This window comes from Leptonotus elevatus, chromosome 6 (genome assembly GCF_054856555.1).
Source record: "Leptonotus elevatus isolate MCC_2025b chromosome 6, RoL_Lele_1.0, whole genome shotgun sequence".
Classification (NCBI taxonomy): domain Eukaryota; kingdom Metazoa; phylum Chordata; class Actinopteri; order Syngnathiformes; family Syngnathidae; genus Leptonotus; species Leptonotus elevatus.
In genome coordinates, this window is record NC_141244.1 from 24,243,573 (window position 1) to 24,258,109 (window position 14,537).

Genomic DNA, 14,537 nt, shown 5'->3' on the forward strand with positions numbered 1-14,537 from the left:
TTCTTTTTTCTCGAGCTGCTTGCCTCACCCTTTGAAAACCGCTGGTTCCTAGATCACTACAAATGCCTTTTTGGTGCGTTTGGACAGTGATGTGTCGCCACCTGTGCTCTTTCCCTTGCAGTTTTCCCCTCTGCCTCACCCATCACATCAGCCGCGACTCACTTTGTGTGCATACTAACAATCCTTTATTTTCCCCATCGTTCATCTGACGTTTTGCATTCGTAGCAGGTTGGCCTCACTTCACTCATCAATCTTTTCTAGGTCTGTGCCTGGTGATTTATTTTTCCTCTTCACTCTCCCGCTGCCCACTTTTTTCTTTTTTTCTTTTTTATTCCCTCCCACGGCGCTCATCTCTCTGCTGACATCACATGCACGGTAGTTTACCCCCCCCCCCACCTCCACTGCCTTCCTCCCGCCCTCCCATGATTGCTAATCTTTCCCTTTCGCCTACTGCCTACCCCCACATGTTGTCCTCTCCCGAAAAAAGATGAGAGGGGTGAATTTCTATACGTGCGTATTTATGAGCGGGTTATATAAAGCCCCTTTCCAAACACGACTCAAATGAACCACTTTATTTCAAGTATGTAATATGTACGACGTTTTAGTTGCTACGTTGATGTTTTGATTACCCGATGGGTGTAACTTCTCGCTAGCGTTGTCATTTGGCGACGGGGGCTTGCGGGGGGAGCAGATGGCACTGACAGACTGTAAGTTACCCAACTGCGAGGAGAGCTCGGTGCACGCTGGGAAAGACCTGAGACGAAAAGGGGAGAGATGGAGGTGCTTGCCTAGAAATAGGACAAATAAGACAGGCCGTTATAATCATTTTTTTGGTTAGCTGATTGGTACATCGACACTTTCATCTTACCAGTAAAAAAAAAAAGTTTCTAAGGGAAAAAAGTAGACTCAAAATTGTACACACTCAAACATCCCAATCTGTGATCAATTAACAAACCAAAAAATTCAGCCTCTGCCAAGAGGGACAAACACGCAAGTGGAGGAGGAGAAGGGGGAGGTGGGAATGGGGGGGGGGATGAAAAATCATCGTTTCAATTCCACCACAGAGCGGGCGAGGAGGAGGATGAAGAGGAGGCGTGGCCAAGCCAGTGAGATAGTGATGCTCTCAGCAGGTGCCAACAAGTGAGAAGTAGCCCAGACTGGAGATGGAGAAGACTCTCTGAGCGCACAAGACGGCCGCAAACACAACACAACGCAAGTCTCTGCACAACAAACAGGTGAGCATGCTTTGCTTCTGCCATTTCTTCATTCCCTTATTTTTACATTTAGTTTTAATCATTAGAACTGCATTTTAGAACATTTCAATGTTTCCAATTTTTGTGTGAGTCAATTTAAAAAAATTCCAAAGGGAATTTAGCACTGATTTAAATAACTTTTAATTGTATTTATACTATATTTATAAAAAAAATAAAAATAATTATTTGGTAGATTTTCCAAGTAAGTTACACTATTTGTATTACCGGTACTTGTTAAATCCAAGAAAATAGATTTTTCAAAGTTCATACTTATTTCCACTTTTGAAAAATATTATATATCGCTGGTGTTGGACCGAAACCTCTGTCACAATTTGGTAGCATTCATATATTTTTTTTATATTATTTATTTATATGCAGTATTTTTATTTTATTTTTTTACAAACTATTGCCCTATCTGACCATCAAGTGTTGAAAATGGCTTGCTCTCTTTGATGATGAAATATTGAACATGTTCCAAAGAAATGGCAGGTTTTTTTTTTTTAAATACATTTGATTACAACATAAAGCAAAGAAAATGAAGAGATATTGATATTACAAAAAAAATTCCAATTTTCTACAGCTGTCTTTTTCTGTTGTGAAGTTAAATACTTAAGGACAAATTAATGTAAAACAGTCAAATGATCCATCTGTAATGCATGTCTTTATTGTTGTAAGTGCCAATGACCCAAAAAAGAAGTTGTTTTTCTTATTATATATTTTTTATGTTATTGGAGACATTGGCCTTAAAATCCATACCAGTCTTGTCTTACTTTTCAGAGATGTATCATGATAAAATCCGCAATTGTTTTTACAGGCAAGATGACGTGTGTTTTAAAGAAAACAAAACTAAGAACAATCAAGTACATGTAAAAACTTCACCAGAAAAGTGTTTGTTTTTTGTTTTTTTTTAGGGGGGGGGTGCAAGGGATCAATTTGAGCCAGGAAAAATCCTCAACTGTGTCCAAATGTTTTGGAACAGGTGTTTTTTCCAGTGATCCCGCTTGAGTTCTTCGCCTCTGTCGCCATGTTGCTTTGTCCCGTTCTGTTTGGAGCCACCCTGCTCATCTTGGCCCCCATGGAGACCCCTGAGGCTCGCGCTCTTCACCCCTCCCCTGATAGTGCTCAGGTAGGCAAAGGTGGCAAAATGTACTCACAAAGTGTTTAAGGAAAAAAAGGGCTCTTAAATGGACTTGAGTACAAAAGTAAAAATGTATTTCTGCTGTCAAATGCAAGAGCTAGCTAGCATGTTAGCTCAACATTTATGCTATCCAATTTTCATTGTCCGTTTTTACTGTCAATTAAATTGAATTCCTGTTTTGTTAAATGACCACGATGACAAAAAAAACTGCAAGCAAAATAGTTTCTCTTATTGTATAGTGCCAGTACTGAAAGAAAAAAATATATATTATATGCTACATGTTGCTAATAGTTAGCTTGAGTTGCCTTCACTTTTATGCTATTAAAACAAGTTTCCATAGCTTTACTACAACAAAAATGCTAAATTTATTTTCGGTATTTATTTATTTTTAAAACTTTTTTTTTCTAATTAAAAAATATTCCTTCAAGGTTTAGGTTTTTGTGCCAACATTCAATTTCCATGGACAAATCTTTATTTTGTTTAAAAAAAAAAAAAGTTTTGTTTTGAAATAAGCTAAGCTAATTTTCTACACAGTCCTTATCTCCTATGTGCAAGAATATAAAATCAAGTGCAATATATGATTGAGAATTCTTGAATGCCAGAATGTTTTTTTTTTCTTTTTCTCACAATGCAGTCATTTCTACAACTGCCAAGATCATATATTTTTCTCAAATAAGGTTTTGGCAGGAGTACTTTCTGTTGCTGCTACTGTGAATACTCGCTGCGCTGGTTCACGGTTCTCCATGTTGCTGCCGTGCCTGCTAATATAAAAAAAAAAATCGTCCTAAAGATGTATTAGAAAAATCTACTTAAGTCTTCCCCACCACGTGCTGGTGGCTGGGTAGGAGGGAGGTTATCGTGGTACAGAGGTTGTTAAAGGATGGAGAGGAGAAAGTAATGAAATGCCTCCATGATTGAATTAGTCTCCCTTCTATTGAATTTGTATTTGTTTTGCGGTGAAGTTAATGGAGCAGCTCCTGGATCGCTATAACGACCTGCTGACCATGGACGACCTGGAGAACCTTCTGAGCAGCCCGGCGGAGGAGCAGTCCACCTTGTCCTCCGGAGCCAAAGCGTCCGAGTTTCCCGCCAAGTGGGCCGACGTCCAGCCGGAGACGCCCTGGCTCCGCCTCCTCCGGGGGGCCATGGCCAATCAGAAACCCGTCGAGTCTGAGCGCTCGCGAAGGGGGTGGAACCGAGGTTGCTTCGGCCTCAAACTGGACCGGATCGGGTCCATGAGCGGATTGGGTTGTTAGTCAACAGACTGGCGTCGTCTGTTTGGGTTGACGAGGAAGGTAAAGGAAGTTTACGTGTTAGTTACCGCGACGTCGACGGCGTTAGACGCTTCCAGCGCCTTTTGTAGCTGTTGAATAGTTCAGCTGTAGTATTTAACTGTTAGGTTATGTTTTAACAGCGAACTACATTTTCTTCCCATTGTGCGGCTTGTTTTTCCTTGTAAATGAGGTTACTGGCTTTAGTCAAATGTAGTGGCCAGTGTTGTGATGTGTTGGAATCCTCATGCCAAGTTCAAGTTGTAGAGTTAAAAAAATAATAATAATAATAAATGACTAAATGTTTTGCAGACCATCATTGTTCACACATCCTGCTCTTTGTTTACTTATGATTTGCACGAATAAATAGATTTTACCTTTATGTATACGTCTGTTTTTGCCATTTATGACTTGCACTCACTGGCCATATTATTAGGTACACTTGTGCAATATAAATCGTTTCTAAACTTTTTCTACCATGACCTAGTACCTGTACAACGCGATTTATTTAAAAAAAAAAAAAAAAAACATAAATCGTGAGGCGAGAGTGGCAAAGACAACTGAAATAGTGTGCACACCCTGTTATGACACGTTATGTTCAGAATAACCCCAATTAAAGTTCAGCTGGTCTACTAAGCTTTTTATAAAAATAAAATAAAAATCTTGTAGGTGTGGTGCTAACATTGACTGTTATTTGCAACAGTTCATACATTGCCTCCATTTTGACTAAGACTTAATTTTGAGCTACTGTGGTTAGGTGTTCCTTTTTTTATTATTGTTTGCAATACATTTCAGAATTATGATCCCCCCCCAAAAAAAGGAAAGAAGCTTTGCTTCATTAGAAGAATCACCAAAACCTGTAAGAAAACGTGTGTGCTGTGTTTTTACAGTACAATGTATGTTTGTGCATACACACTGACACACCAGCCAATTCATGTGTAGTGGCTTGTTTTTAAGAATCACAAAATGTCAATATTAACATTGAAATTGGTAAATCTGGGGTGACTTGTCCTTTCCGCAAGAAGAATAAATGAATATTCGTCCTATCTTGATTCTTTAGCGGTGTACTGTATTCCAAAAATGTCCCATTTTCAAGCGATTGCTTGCATTCTTCTAATAGGCCACTAGATGGCAGCTTTAGGTAGCATACGCTTGTATCAATTTGCGCTTCACCACAAGCTGCTGTTTAAACTGGACTTCAGTCTTGTAGTGGCCTAAACTACAACCTTAAAAAAAATGCACTGATAACGCTATTGCTATACATCAAAGTATGGAATGAATTACATGTATTTCTCAAAATATAACCGTAGAAGATGAAGCAATATTTGAATGTTTTACTTTCCTGTGACTCATGCAACTCAATACAGCATTCTTGTTTTGTGACACTTTGTTTTGTTAAACTCCTCCATCTGCGTTTCTGATGCTACCCCACATGTTCTCTATTGGATTCAGGTTTGGGATTTGTGCTGGCCACGCCATAATGTTTATCTTACGGAACCAGGATCCTGCCCTCTCCTGGTGCATTTGGGACTGCGTGTCTTGTTGAAACACGCGCGTGTCCCTTTGGACAGATGGAAACATGGTAATCAACATGATCTCTCGTGGACCATAAATAGGCCCACCATACAGCATCGTATGAGAAATGCATGGCCATATCATGATGCTTGAATTATGTGCTGCGGTGTTTGTCTGACAAGCTGAACTGACTGGCCCCGAATCTCAAAAGAACAATTTAGCATTTGCTCTCTGTCACTACTGAAATGTTCTCACGTGAACCGCTGAAACCGAGAGTATAATGTTTGAGAAGCCTTTTCTCTAAAAAAAAAACAATTGGATCGTTGGCTTCTCTACTGTGTTTCAGTATTGTATGAGCATATTTCAATAGTGTGAGTGCTTCAGTAGTATGACCGGATTTTTCAGTAGTGTGTGAGCATTTCAGTGGTGCGCGAATGACTATTTTAGGTGTGAGTGCTTCGGTAGTATGAGAAAATCACTTTTCAGTTGTATGTGTGAGAGCGGTTCAGAAGTGTGTAATATTTCAGTGTTGTGCGAATGAATATTCTAGTGTAAATGTGAGTAATTTTTCAGTAGTTCACGTGCGAGAGCATTTTAGAAGGTATGAGGGCTTAGTATAAGTAGCTAATTTTACAGTTGTGTGCGAGAGTTTCTTTAGTGTGTGTGAGTGCGTCAGTGTGAGACTGTTCCAGTAGCGTGTTAATTTTTCAGTAGTGTGTGAGTGAATATTTTAATAGTGCTTCAGTAGTATAAGTAAATACATTTTCAGTTGCGTGTAAGCATGTTTCAGGAGTGTGCGAGCAAATTTTGTAGCGTGAGAGTGTTTCAGTAGTGTGTATTTTTTTCAGTAGTGTGTGAGGGCTTCAGTATGAGTGGGTAATATTTCAGTAGTAAGTTTATGTGAGCATTTCAGTCGAGTGTTAGTGTTTCCATTGTGCTTTAGTAATATGAGCAGATCATTTTTCAGCAGTGTATATGAGAGTGTTTCAGTAGTGTGTGAGAGTGTTTCAACAGTATTTAAATTCAGTAGTGTGAGAGTTTTTCAGCAGCGTGTGAGTGCATATTTCAGTAGTGTGGGAGGGCTTCAGTATGAGTGGGTAATTTTTCAGTAGTAAGTTTATGTGAGCATTTCAGTAGTGTGTGTCTCCATTGTGCTTTAGTAATATGAACAGATAATTTTTCAGGAGTATATGTGAGAGCGTTTCCAACAGTATTTAAATGTGTCTCAGTACGGTGTGAGCAAATATTTTACTGTGTGAGTGTTTCAGTAGTGCATGTGAGAGTTCATCCCAAATGATATTTAGTTGTTTGCGCATTACAGCAGAGGTTTGTATGGTCTGAGTAAATCGGCAGACGTCTGTATTTAAACTGTGAGAGTAATCACGTTGCATCACACCTGTTGGAAGGATTTTTGCGCTTCTTTGCCTTCTCTTCTTGCGACTGTGCTGTCCCGCCACACGAGGAGACCCAAAAGTCGAGGGTCCAAGTGAGGAGCGGCCAGCCGCCGTCTAATCTTAGCCTGCCCTTTACTTCCCCTCTTTGACCTTAAGCTGCCGAGCAGAGAGGCCAAGAGCGGCATGCGAGGCGGCCAAGCTTTCGGTTCTTCAGCTGCGCCGGTTCTACACGCCCGCCGCTTCAACAATGGCACGTCTGCAAACACGCAGCTGATAGTACGTACGCACACGCGCACCAAAAAAGTCAATATATTGCGCGTCGGATGTGGCAAGAGTCAGATTGCGAGGGCTTGAGTAACCTCATGACACGTTTCGAATGTACACAAATGGAAGAACTTTACCGATGGATGGGCAAAGTATGACCTGTTCTTTACGCAGGACATTGTGATTTCCTGTGAATGTTGTAGATAAGAGATTTATTTATTTATTTTTTAAATGGGACTATTACTGCTGTTGTTGTGCCCGTTGTTCCATTTTTGATTTGGCTTGAAAGTGTTGCGTCATGATATTTAGCCATGACCTAAATGTTAAATAATATGTTCGATCAAACATTCTGATTAATATTGCCTTTGTGGAATATAAATTCAGCAGCAAAAATCCTTTCATCCAGGGCGGCTTGTGAGAAAGCATCGGTGTTTTCATATTGATAAATATAATTTAGTGTTAGTCATAAAAAAAAAAAGATGGGTAATTTGAGCTTCTTCTTTTTTTACATTTCAGAAGTGTCTATCAAACTGGTAGCCCTTTGCATAAAGTTAAGTTGAGTACCCAAGTTGGCGATCTGATTTACATTATTATAAGTCTCGTATAATTGATTGCATTCATTTAGCAATACTTGTTTAAATATCATCATAAAATTTAATATAATGCAATTTTACTTTTGTTACATTTTATTTAAATAATTTATTATTTCAATAAACTGTTTAAAATAAATGAAAAAATACATGCAAATATAAATAATTGTCATAATTAATTTCTTTAAACTTAAACATTTTACATACACATTTTAATTCTTCCTTGATTTTTATCTAACCTCATTTAGCGCTGAACTGGCACACACATAAAAAATGGCCCAGGAATTTTGACTATTTTGTCCGGACCGGACCTGACTCGACTCCTGACCATCCCTGACTACCACTGATGTTGATTAGTTCAGCTTGCTGTGTATTTTTTTTTTTTTTACTGGATTAATAAAACGGCCTCTTGGGGCCAAATGGAAGAAAATAATAAGCACTGCATCTGCCCCAAAAGTCACTCCAGGCATTTCTCTGTTGTCAAATGGCAAGACCAATTTGTCCATTCAAAAAAAATCAAAAATCAAATGTGAACCTTGAGCACAAAACCCCTGATTTATCACTATGGTTCTGAAAACAGCCATTTAAATGCATGCTTGCTACAACTATTGCATAAGTTGCCCTCCCCCAGAAAACCACCTGATGGAGAGCTTAAAGAGAAGGGAAGGGGTCATGGTCTTTGGACATGAAATGTCACTGTAAGGCAGGAAGAGATCCGATCCCGAGTCTGCTCCCTCTTTATACATCTGCGTGTGTATGTCAACGTGTGTACGTGTGTTGACTGAGAAGGTCAACGACGCACCCCGAGACGTAAACGAAACCCGGGGGCGGGCGTTGCATGTGTGCACAATGCGGACGCTTGTGGTGTCGCATGAAGCGAGGGGCGGGGGGGGGGGGGGGGGGGGGGGGTGCGAGGACGCCTGCTGCAAACTGCGCTGGCCTGGCTGACCTTGACATTCAGAAGAGCAGGAGGGGGCGTGTGCCTTGAAGAAGAAGAAGAAAAAAAAAAGCGGGGGGCGTGGCTTCAAAGTCCACTTCCCCATAAAAAGCCGAGCTCAACTTCGCTCATCCCCACTCTCACCTGGAGTCGTAGGACAGATTCAGGCATCTCACAAACGGTAATGAAAAGCTTCATCGCGTCCTTTTTTTCACTTTTTCTTTCTTTCTGTACTTACTATTGAACAAGTAAATTAAAAGCAGCTGATGCTTGGTTGAAACTGTTCTGCACGCTTGTAGATTAACGCCATTGTTGTCCCTTTTTTCCCTCCTCAGAGGACTCACTCAACTCAGGCAAAATGGTGAAAGTCGGTATCAATGGGTAAGACTTTTTTTTTTCTTTCTTTTTTTTTTTTTCCATTTTAGTGTGTCCACTAGTCTTGCAATTGAATCTGTGCTGTCCCCTAAGTGAGCCTTTGGGACACTGAAGAGAAAATGTCAACCTATTTTTAACCCCCCCCCCCCTCCTCTCCTCTCTCGATATGGATGACTAGAGATTACCATGTTTGTATGGAAGCCTCACTAGTGTGATGTGCACTGTTGGGTAATAATAGTACTGATAAAATGGAGCCGTTGCACTTTGACCTTTTTTGGTAGATAGGAGTTCACTCCCCCCTCCCCCTGACTACCATTGGCTCACTTGGATGTCTGCCCTCGTTCCACCCCCCCTGGAGTGTATTTTGAACTCCACAGTTAAAAAGTAACAAGTGCTGAACAAACACGGGCGCTTGTCGTCATCACGCCAATTGGCACATTTGACTTTGGTCCCTCATTTTGGGGGCGGGGCTTCTTGCACGTCAAGCTATGCAACCCGCCCCTCTAAACCCCGCCCCTAATTATGGTATGTCTACCAAATTTCATTCTGTTTTAGTACTAAAAATGTAACCTTTTCTCACCTCCTGTTCTAATTGTGGAAGACAAAAATGCTCAAGTGTTTTTCTTCCTCATCAGATTCGGCCGCATTGGTCGTCTGGTGACCCGCGCCGCGTTCCACTCCAAGAAGGTGGAGGTTGTGGCCATCAATGACCCCTTCATTGACCTGGAATACATGGTGAGGTTTAGCTGCCGGGGCTTGAGCTGCTGTCCGTGTTGCTAGCGCTTTCATTTGTAAACTTTTTTTTTTTCTTCTTCTTTTAGGTCTACATGTTCAAGTATGACTCCACCCACGGCCGCTTCCACGGTGAGGTCAAGATTGAAGGCGACAAGCTGGTCGTCGACGGACACAAGATCTCCGTGTTCCACGAGTGAGTCCAAAACGATCTTTGTGAAAATAAGACTTAAAAAAAATAAATCTTGTATTTTGACCTTTTTAAAATGCTGTTGAACCTCCTAAAGTGGGGAATACGCATTTATATGAAAGGCTTAGGGTAACAAATATTTTTTCCCTTTGTGTGTGTGGTGTATGCTGCATCAGTCTAAAGTGTTAAAAAAATAAATAATTTAATAGAAAATCAAGTGTTTCCTTGTACATATGTACACGTCAAACTGCTTATTTTGGTTACACAATCTGTGAAAGTATGTATTTTAAGATGGTCCAAAAAATGTATTTATTAGCCTGATGCTAAAGGGAGTTGGCCAAGTAATTTTTAATATTTTCAAAATGCAACAAATTCAACAGTCTCGTTGACAATCTTTATGGATTACAGGATTTAAATGACTGAGAATTTACAGTCAAACGTTTAAAAAAAAAAAAAACCTGAGCTTTTTTTTTTTAATGGTTGCGCTTAATTAAAAATGACTCAAGATATCAAGTTATTAGGCTAACATGAAATCTTTGGAAAGCCAAAAAAAAAGAGGCCAAATTAGGCATCAAAGGTGCCCAAATAGTCCTGATAGAGAAAAAAAAAATCCCCCCCACTTTTTTCTTCTTCTTCAATTAACAGGTAAAGGGACACACGGGTAGTATATAAAATAGCCCCCCCCCCCACCCCCCAACAGTCAGTCTGAATAATAATGCTAATAATAATCATCACTTCCTTACCTTTGACCTTATGCAGGAGGGACCCCGCCAACATCAAATGGGGCGATGCTGGTGCCCAGTACGTGGTCGAGTCCACCGGTGTCTTCACCACCATTGAGAAGGCCTCCGTACGTGCGATTATAATCTCGTCTCCTGTGTATGACGCGTCCCGACAAAATGTCTGATCTGTCACCACTTTCGTCGCAGAGCCACTTGAAGGGCGGCGCCAAGAGAGTCGTCATCTCCGCGCCCAGCGCTGACGCGCCCATGTTTGTCATGGGGGTCAACCACGAGAAGTACGACAACTCCCTCAAGGTTGTCAGGTGAGAATCTGCCAATTGTGGATGAATGTCGGTCGTACCATCAAATCTATTATTATTATTTTTTTTTATATATATTTTTTATTAATGCTTAATGTGTTTGTCATCATAGCAACGCTTCCTGCACAACCAACTGCCTGGCCCCCATGGCCAAGGTCATCAATGACAACTTTGGCATCATTGAGGGCTTGATGGTGAGGATTCAAACACTCTAAAAAAAAATTAAAATTCTGGTACAGGAAAATGCGCACCCAAGAAACGTACTAGAAAATGAAATGAATGCATCGCCTTTGCCCAATCAGAGCACAGTTCACGCCATCACCGCCACCCAGAAGACAGTCGACGGCCCCTCCGGCAAGCTGTGGAGGGACGGCCGCGGCGCCAGCCAGAACATCATCCCCGCTTCCACCGGCGCCGCCAAAGCCGTCGGCAAGGTCATCCCTGAGCTTAACGGGTAAAATGTCCACATCAAAATCACACCCGACTGTTTATGTCGAGGACTTGAGCCGACTCGTCAAATTGTGCTTGTTTGACAGCAAGCTGACCGGCATGGCCTTCCGTGTGCCCACCCCCAACGTGTCCGTGGTGGACCTCACTGTCCGTCTGGAGAAACCCGTGAGTTGTCCTGAACTAGCGATGGGCAGTCTTTATTTATTTATTTTTATTTATTTATTTTTTTTATTTTTTTTATTTTTAGCCTCTCAGTTAAAAAAACAAACAAACATACCAAAGCTTTTAAATGTATAGATCTGCTAATTTTGTCATCCCTGGGAACCTCACATCATTGATTTGCGATTAGTGTTGTAGGCACAGGCGCATACAGTATACATTTTCCACCAAACTCTGCCCATTTAGTCAGGAAATTTGCTTAGTCCAAAGCAATTGCGCCCACTGCTGGTTGGTGCCAGGAATGTAATCTTGTTTACCTCATTGCTTCAACGCAACTAAATTACTTTGATAAGGATGCTTGTCATAAGTAGTTGGCAGCCCGTTTAGGCAGGAAATATCTGTCTAAATTATTTGAAATAATGAATACTTGTATACCCCACCCTCGCCATTGCTGCAACATAAATGCAGGGGGAAAAAATTGAATGAATTTAAGTTGCAAGTAGTAGGCAGCCCGATTAGGCAGGAAACTAGTTTGGCCTTCATTGCACCACCGACAAGTTACCAAGGAGCAAAAATATGTCAAACTTGTAGTGACTGGCAAACCGTGGAAGATATGTACAAGACATGCAGTTTAATTTGATTTATAATAATTACAGACGCAAGTAGGCTACCCGTTAAGGCAGGAAACGATTTTGTCCTAAATCAATTCGATCACCCTCCCCTGCTGGTTGCTACAAAGAGGTGACTTCTTTTTATACACACTTGCTTTGACACAAATAAATTCACTTCGCTATGCATGTCAGTTAAAAGTTGTAGGCAACCTGTTTAGGCAGGAAGTGAGTTCAGTTCAAGTAAATTGCACCCTCTGCTGGTTGCTGCCAAGGAGCAAAAATATTAAATAAATAAATACAAGTGCTTTATAAATATTGCGCTCATAGGCGTGTAAAAGTCCATGCGGTGATGACAATTTTTTGTTTTTGTTTTTTTAACGTCATACACAGCCTGTTTAGGCCTTCAATTGCTACATTGCCTTGACATATCTTAAGTTTCAATTGCTAAATGTGTATGATAAACATTAAAAATCAATAATCGGGTAGCAAGCCAGTTTCCTAGCTACTTTTTTTCCCCAGTCCTGCTTAGTCTTGAGTTTGGCTGACATGCAACCCGTTTCAACAGGCCAAGTATGACGACATCAAGAAGGTGGTTAAGGCCGCCGCTGATGGTCCCATGAAGGGCATTCTGGGATACACAGACCACCAGGTTCGTGCCTGGCATGCTCAATTTGCTTCTTCCATTTGTCTTTTATTTTATAATTGACAATTTGTGGCACCACCCCCCCCCCCCCCCCCCCCCCACTGCAGGTCGTGTCCACAGACTTCAACGGCGACACCCACTCCTCCATCTTTGATGCTGGCGCCGGCATCGCCCTCAACGACCACTTTGTCAAGCTGGTCGCCTGGTACGTGTTGGATCTCGAATGGAGAAATACACAAAATTGTTTTTTTGTTTTTTTAAAATTAGATAATAAAAGTACTTATTTAACCTCTGTAATCAAGTAAAAGTAACTTCCCACTACTGTGACTAGCTCTACAGTATTGAAACGTTTCCAAATCACTGACGACTTTATTTCTCTCGGCAGGTACGACAACGAGTTCGCCTACAGCAACCGCGTGTGCGACCTGATGGCCCACATGGCTTCCAAGGAGTAAACCCAGTCGGGCCGCTCTGCACTTTTGCCACGTTCTCCACATCAGCGTTCCGCATGTGCAACACAAAAAAAAAAAGATTGAACGTTGTACACGCGGAGCTCTGCCTTGTTGCGTTTACTCGACGAACCCCGCTGCCTGGGAAGAGACCCCCCCACCACCTTTCCACAGATCACAAAGGAATTATTTGTAAAGATTTCCTTCTCCCAAATGTCCTGTTCTACCGCTTGTTGAGGAGTTGAAGGTGTTGAGTGTCTGTGGTGCTGCAGCAATGCAGTCGGCGGAGAAATAAAAGTCCTCTTTGTGAGAATCGCGGCCTCATTTGTGCACAATCCGACATCTGTACAAAAAACACGTAACGCTACCGTAATGCCCTCACATGTGGGCAAGGAGAGCAACGGGCCAATGCGCTGTCAAAAAATGTATTGAACGATCAAATAGAAAATGACAAACCTGGATCCTAATTTCACAAGGCTACGCCCCCTTGGAACCGCACATACAAATGCCTTCACATTGTGGTTATGTTCCAGACAAACTTCAATAAGTGAAGTCTATGATGTAGAAATGAAATACTCCTCGCATTTACAGTATTAAAAAGGCTTTAACTCTTGAAGGAAAAAAAAGGAACAGAAGAGCAATGGGTAAGACAATATTAATAGTACTAGGAGTTGTTTTCCCATCTCATCTCGCAATATATATTAATCATGCCCAAAGATGCACATTATAAAATAAACCTGCAGCCACTGCTTTCTGCACCATTTAAAAAAACAAACAAACAAAAAACAGGGTTAAAGTTGCATTTTACATTAAATAATCTTCAGCCAAAACTAGACTGATCTTGAAATACTGTTTTCACTCTTATTTACTGTCAAGGGGTAAAATTTGGGGGAGGACAAAAATGCAAGGAGGCAGAGGTGATGGACAAAAAAAGGAATTTAATTATTCAAAACAAAATGCGAACTCCAAATGGCAGTAAAACAAAACGTGGGGGGAACAACAAGGCAAAAACGGGCAGCATGACATGAGGGGAAAGACAATGAACCAACACCGACAGAGGGGAGACAGGAGAGGAAATACACAGACGCTAATGACACATGACACACCTGGGGCAAGACACAAGTGGCTGAGGGCACTGATTGGTTCACACGAGGAAGGGCGGGGTTACACACTTAACAAGACCAAGGGAGAACACACAAGGAAAACAGAACCCAAACATGACAATTTACAGTATAGTATGTGTACAGCCAGCTAGTGGCTGATCGTAAATTTTGTATGTATATATATATATATATATATATATATATATATATGCCTGTACTTTCTTTTTATAAATACAAATAAATAAAAAGCAAAAATAAACTTCACTTCTCATTCCAAATACAGTATAAATCAGTTTGTTGTGACGTCACCCAGTACTGCTTACAGCCTATAGGAGGCGTACTTCAACAACATACGCACTGTTTGACGTACTACCACGTGTGATAGTCCTCTCCATTAATTTCTCTCTTTGCCATTTAAGTT

The 14,537-nt window shown here is 41.0% G+C and overlaps 2 protein-coding genes across 2 annotated transcripts; both read left to right on the forward strand.

Moving 5' to 3' along the window:
* Positions 1–1,072: 1,072 nt before the first annotated feature.
* On the forward strand, positions 1,073–4,044 carry nppcl (natriuretic peptide C-like). Its single transcript, XM_086078930.1, has 3 exons — positions 1,073–1,235; positions 2,233–2,379; positions 3,354–4,044. Exons 2-3 carry the CDS (start codon positions 2,278–2,280, stop codon positions 3,645–3,647), a joined length of 396 nt encoding a protein of 131 aa, XP_085935056.1. The 5' UTR covers positions 1,073–1,235; positions 2,233–2,277; the 3' UTR covers positions 3,648–4,044.
* A 4,383-nt stretch (positions 4,045–8,427) lies between these two features.
* Positions 8,428–13,326, forward strand: gapdh (glyceraldehyde-3-phosphate dehydrogenase). Its single transcript, XM_086079666.1, has 12 exons — positions 8,428–8,543; positions 8,698–8,743; positions 9,373–9,472; positions 9,559–9,665; positions 10,419–10,509; positions 10,589–10,704; positions 10,814–10,895; positions 11,004–11,155; positions 11,238–11,316; positions 12,487–12,570; positions 12,672–12,769; positions 12,950–13,326. Exons 2-12 carry the CDS (start codon positions 8,721–8,723, stop codon positions 13,017–13,019), a joined length of 1,002 nt encoding a protein of 333 aa, XP_085935792.1. The 5' UTR covers positions 8,428–8,543; positions 8,698–8,720; the 3' UTR covers positions 13,020–13,326.
* Positions 13,327–14,537: the final 1,211 nt, after the last annotated feature.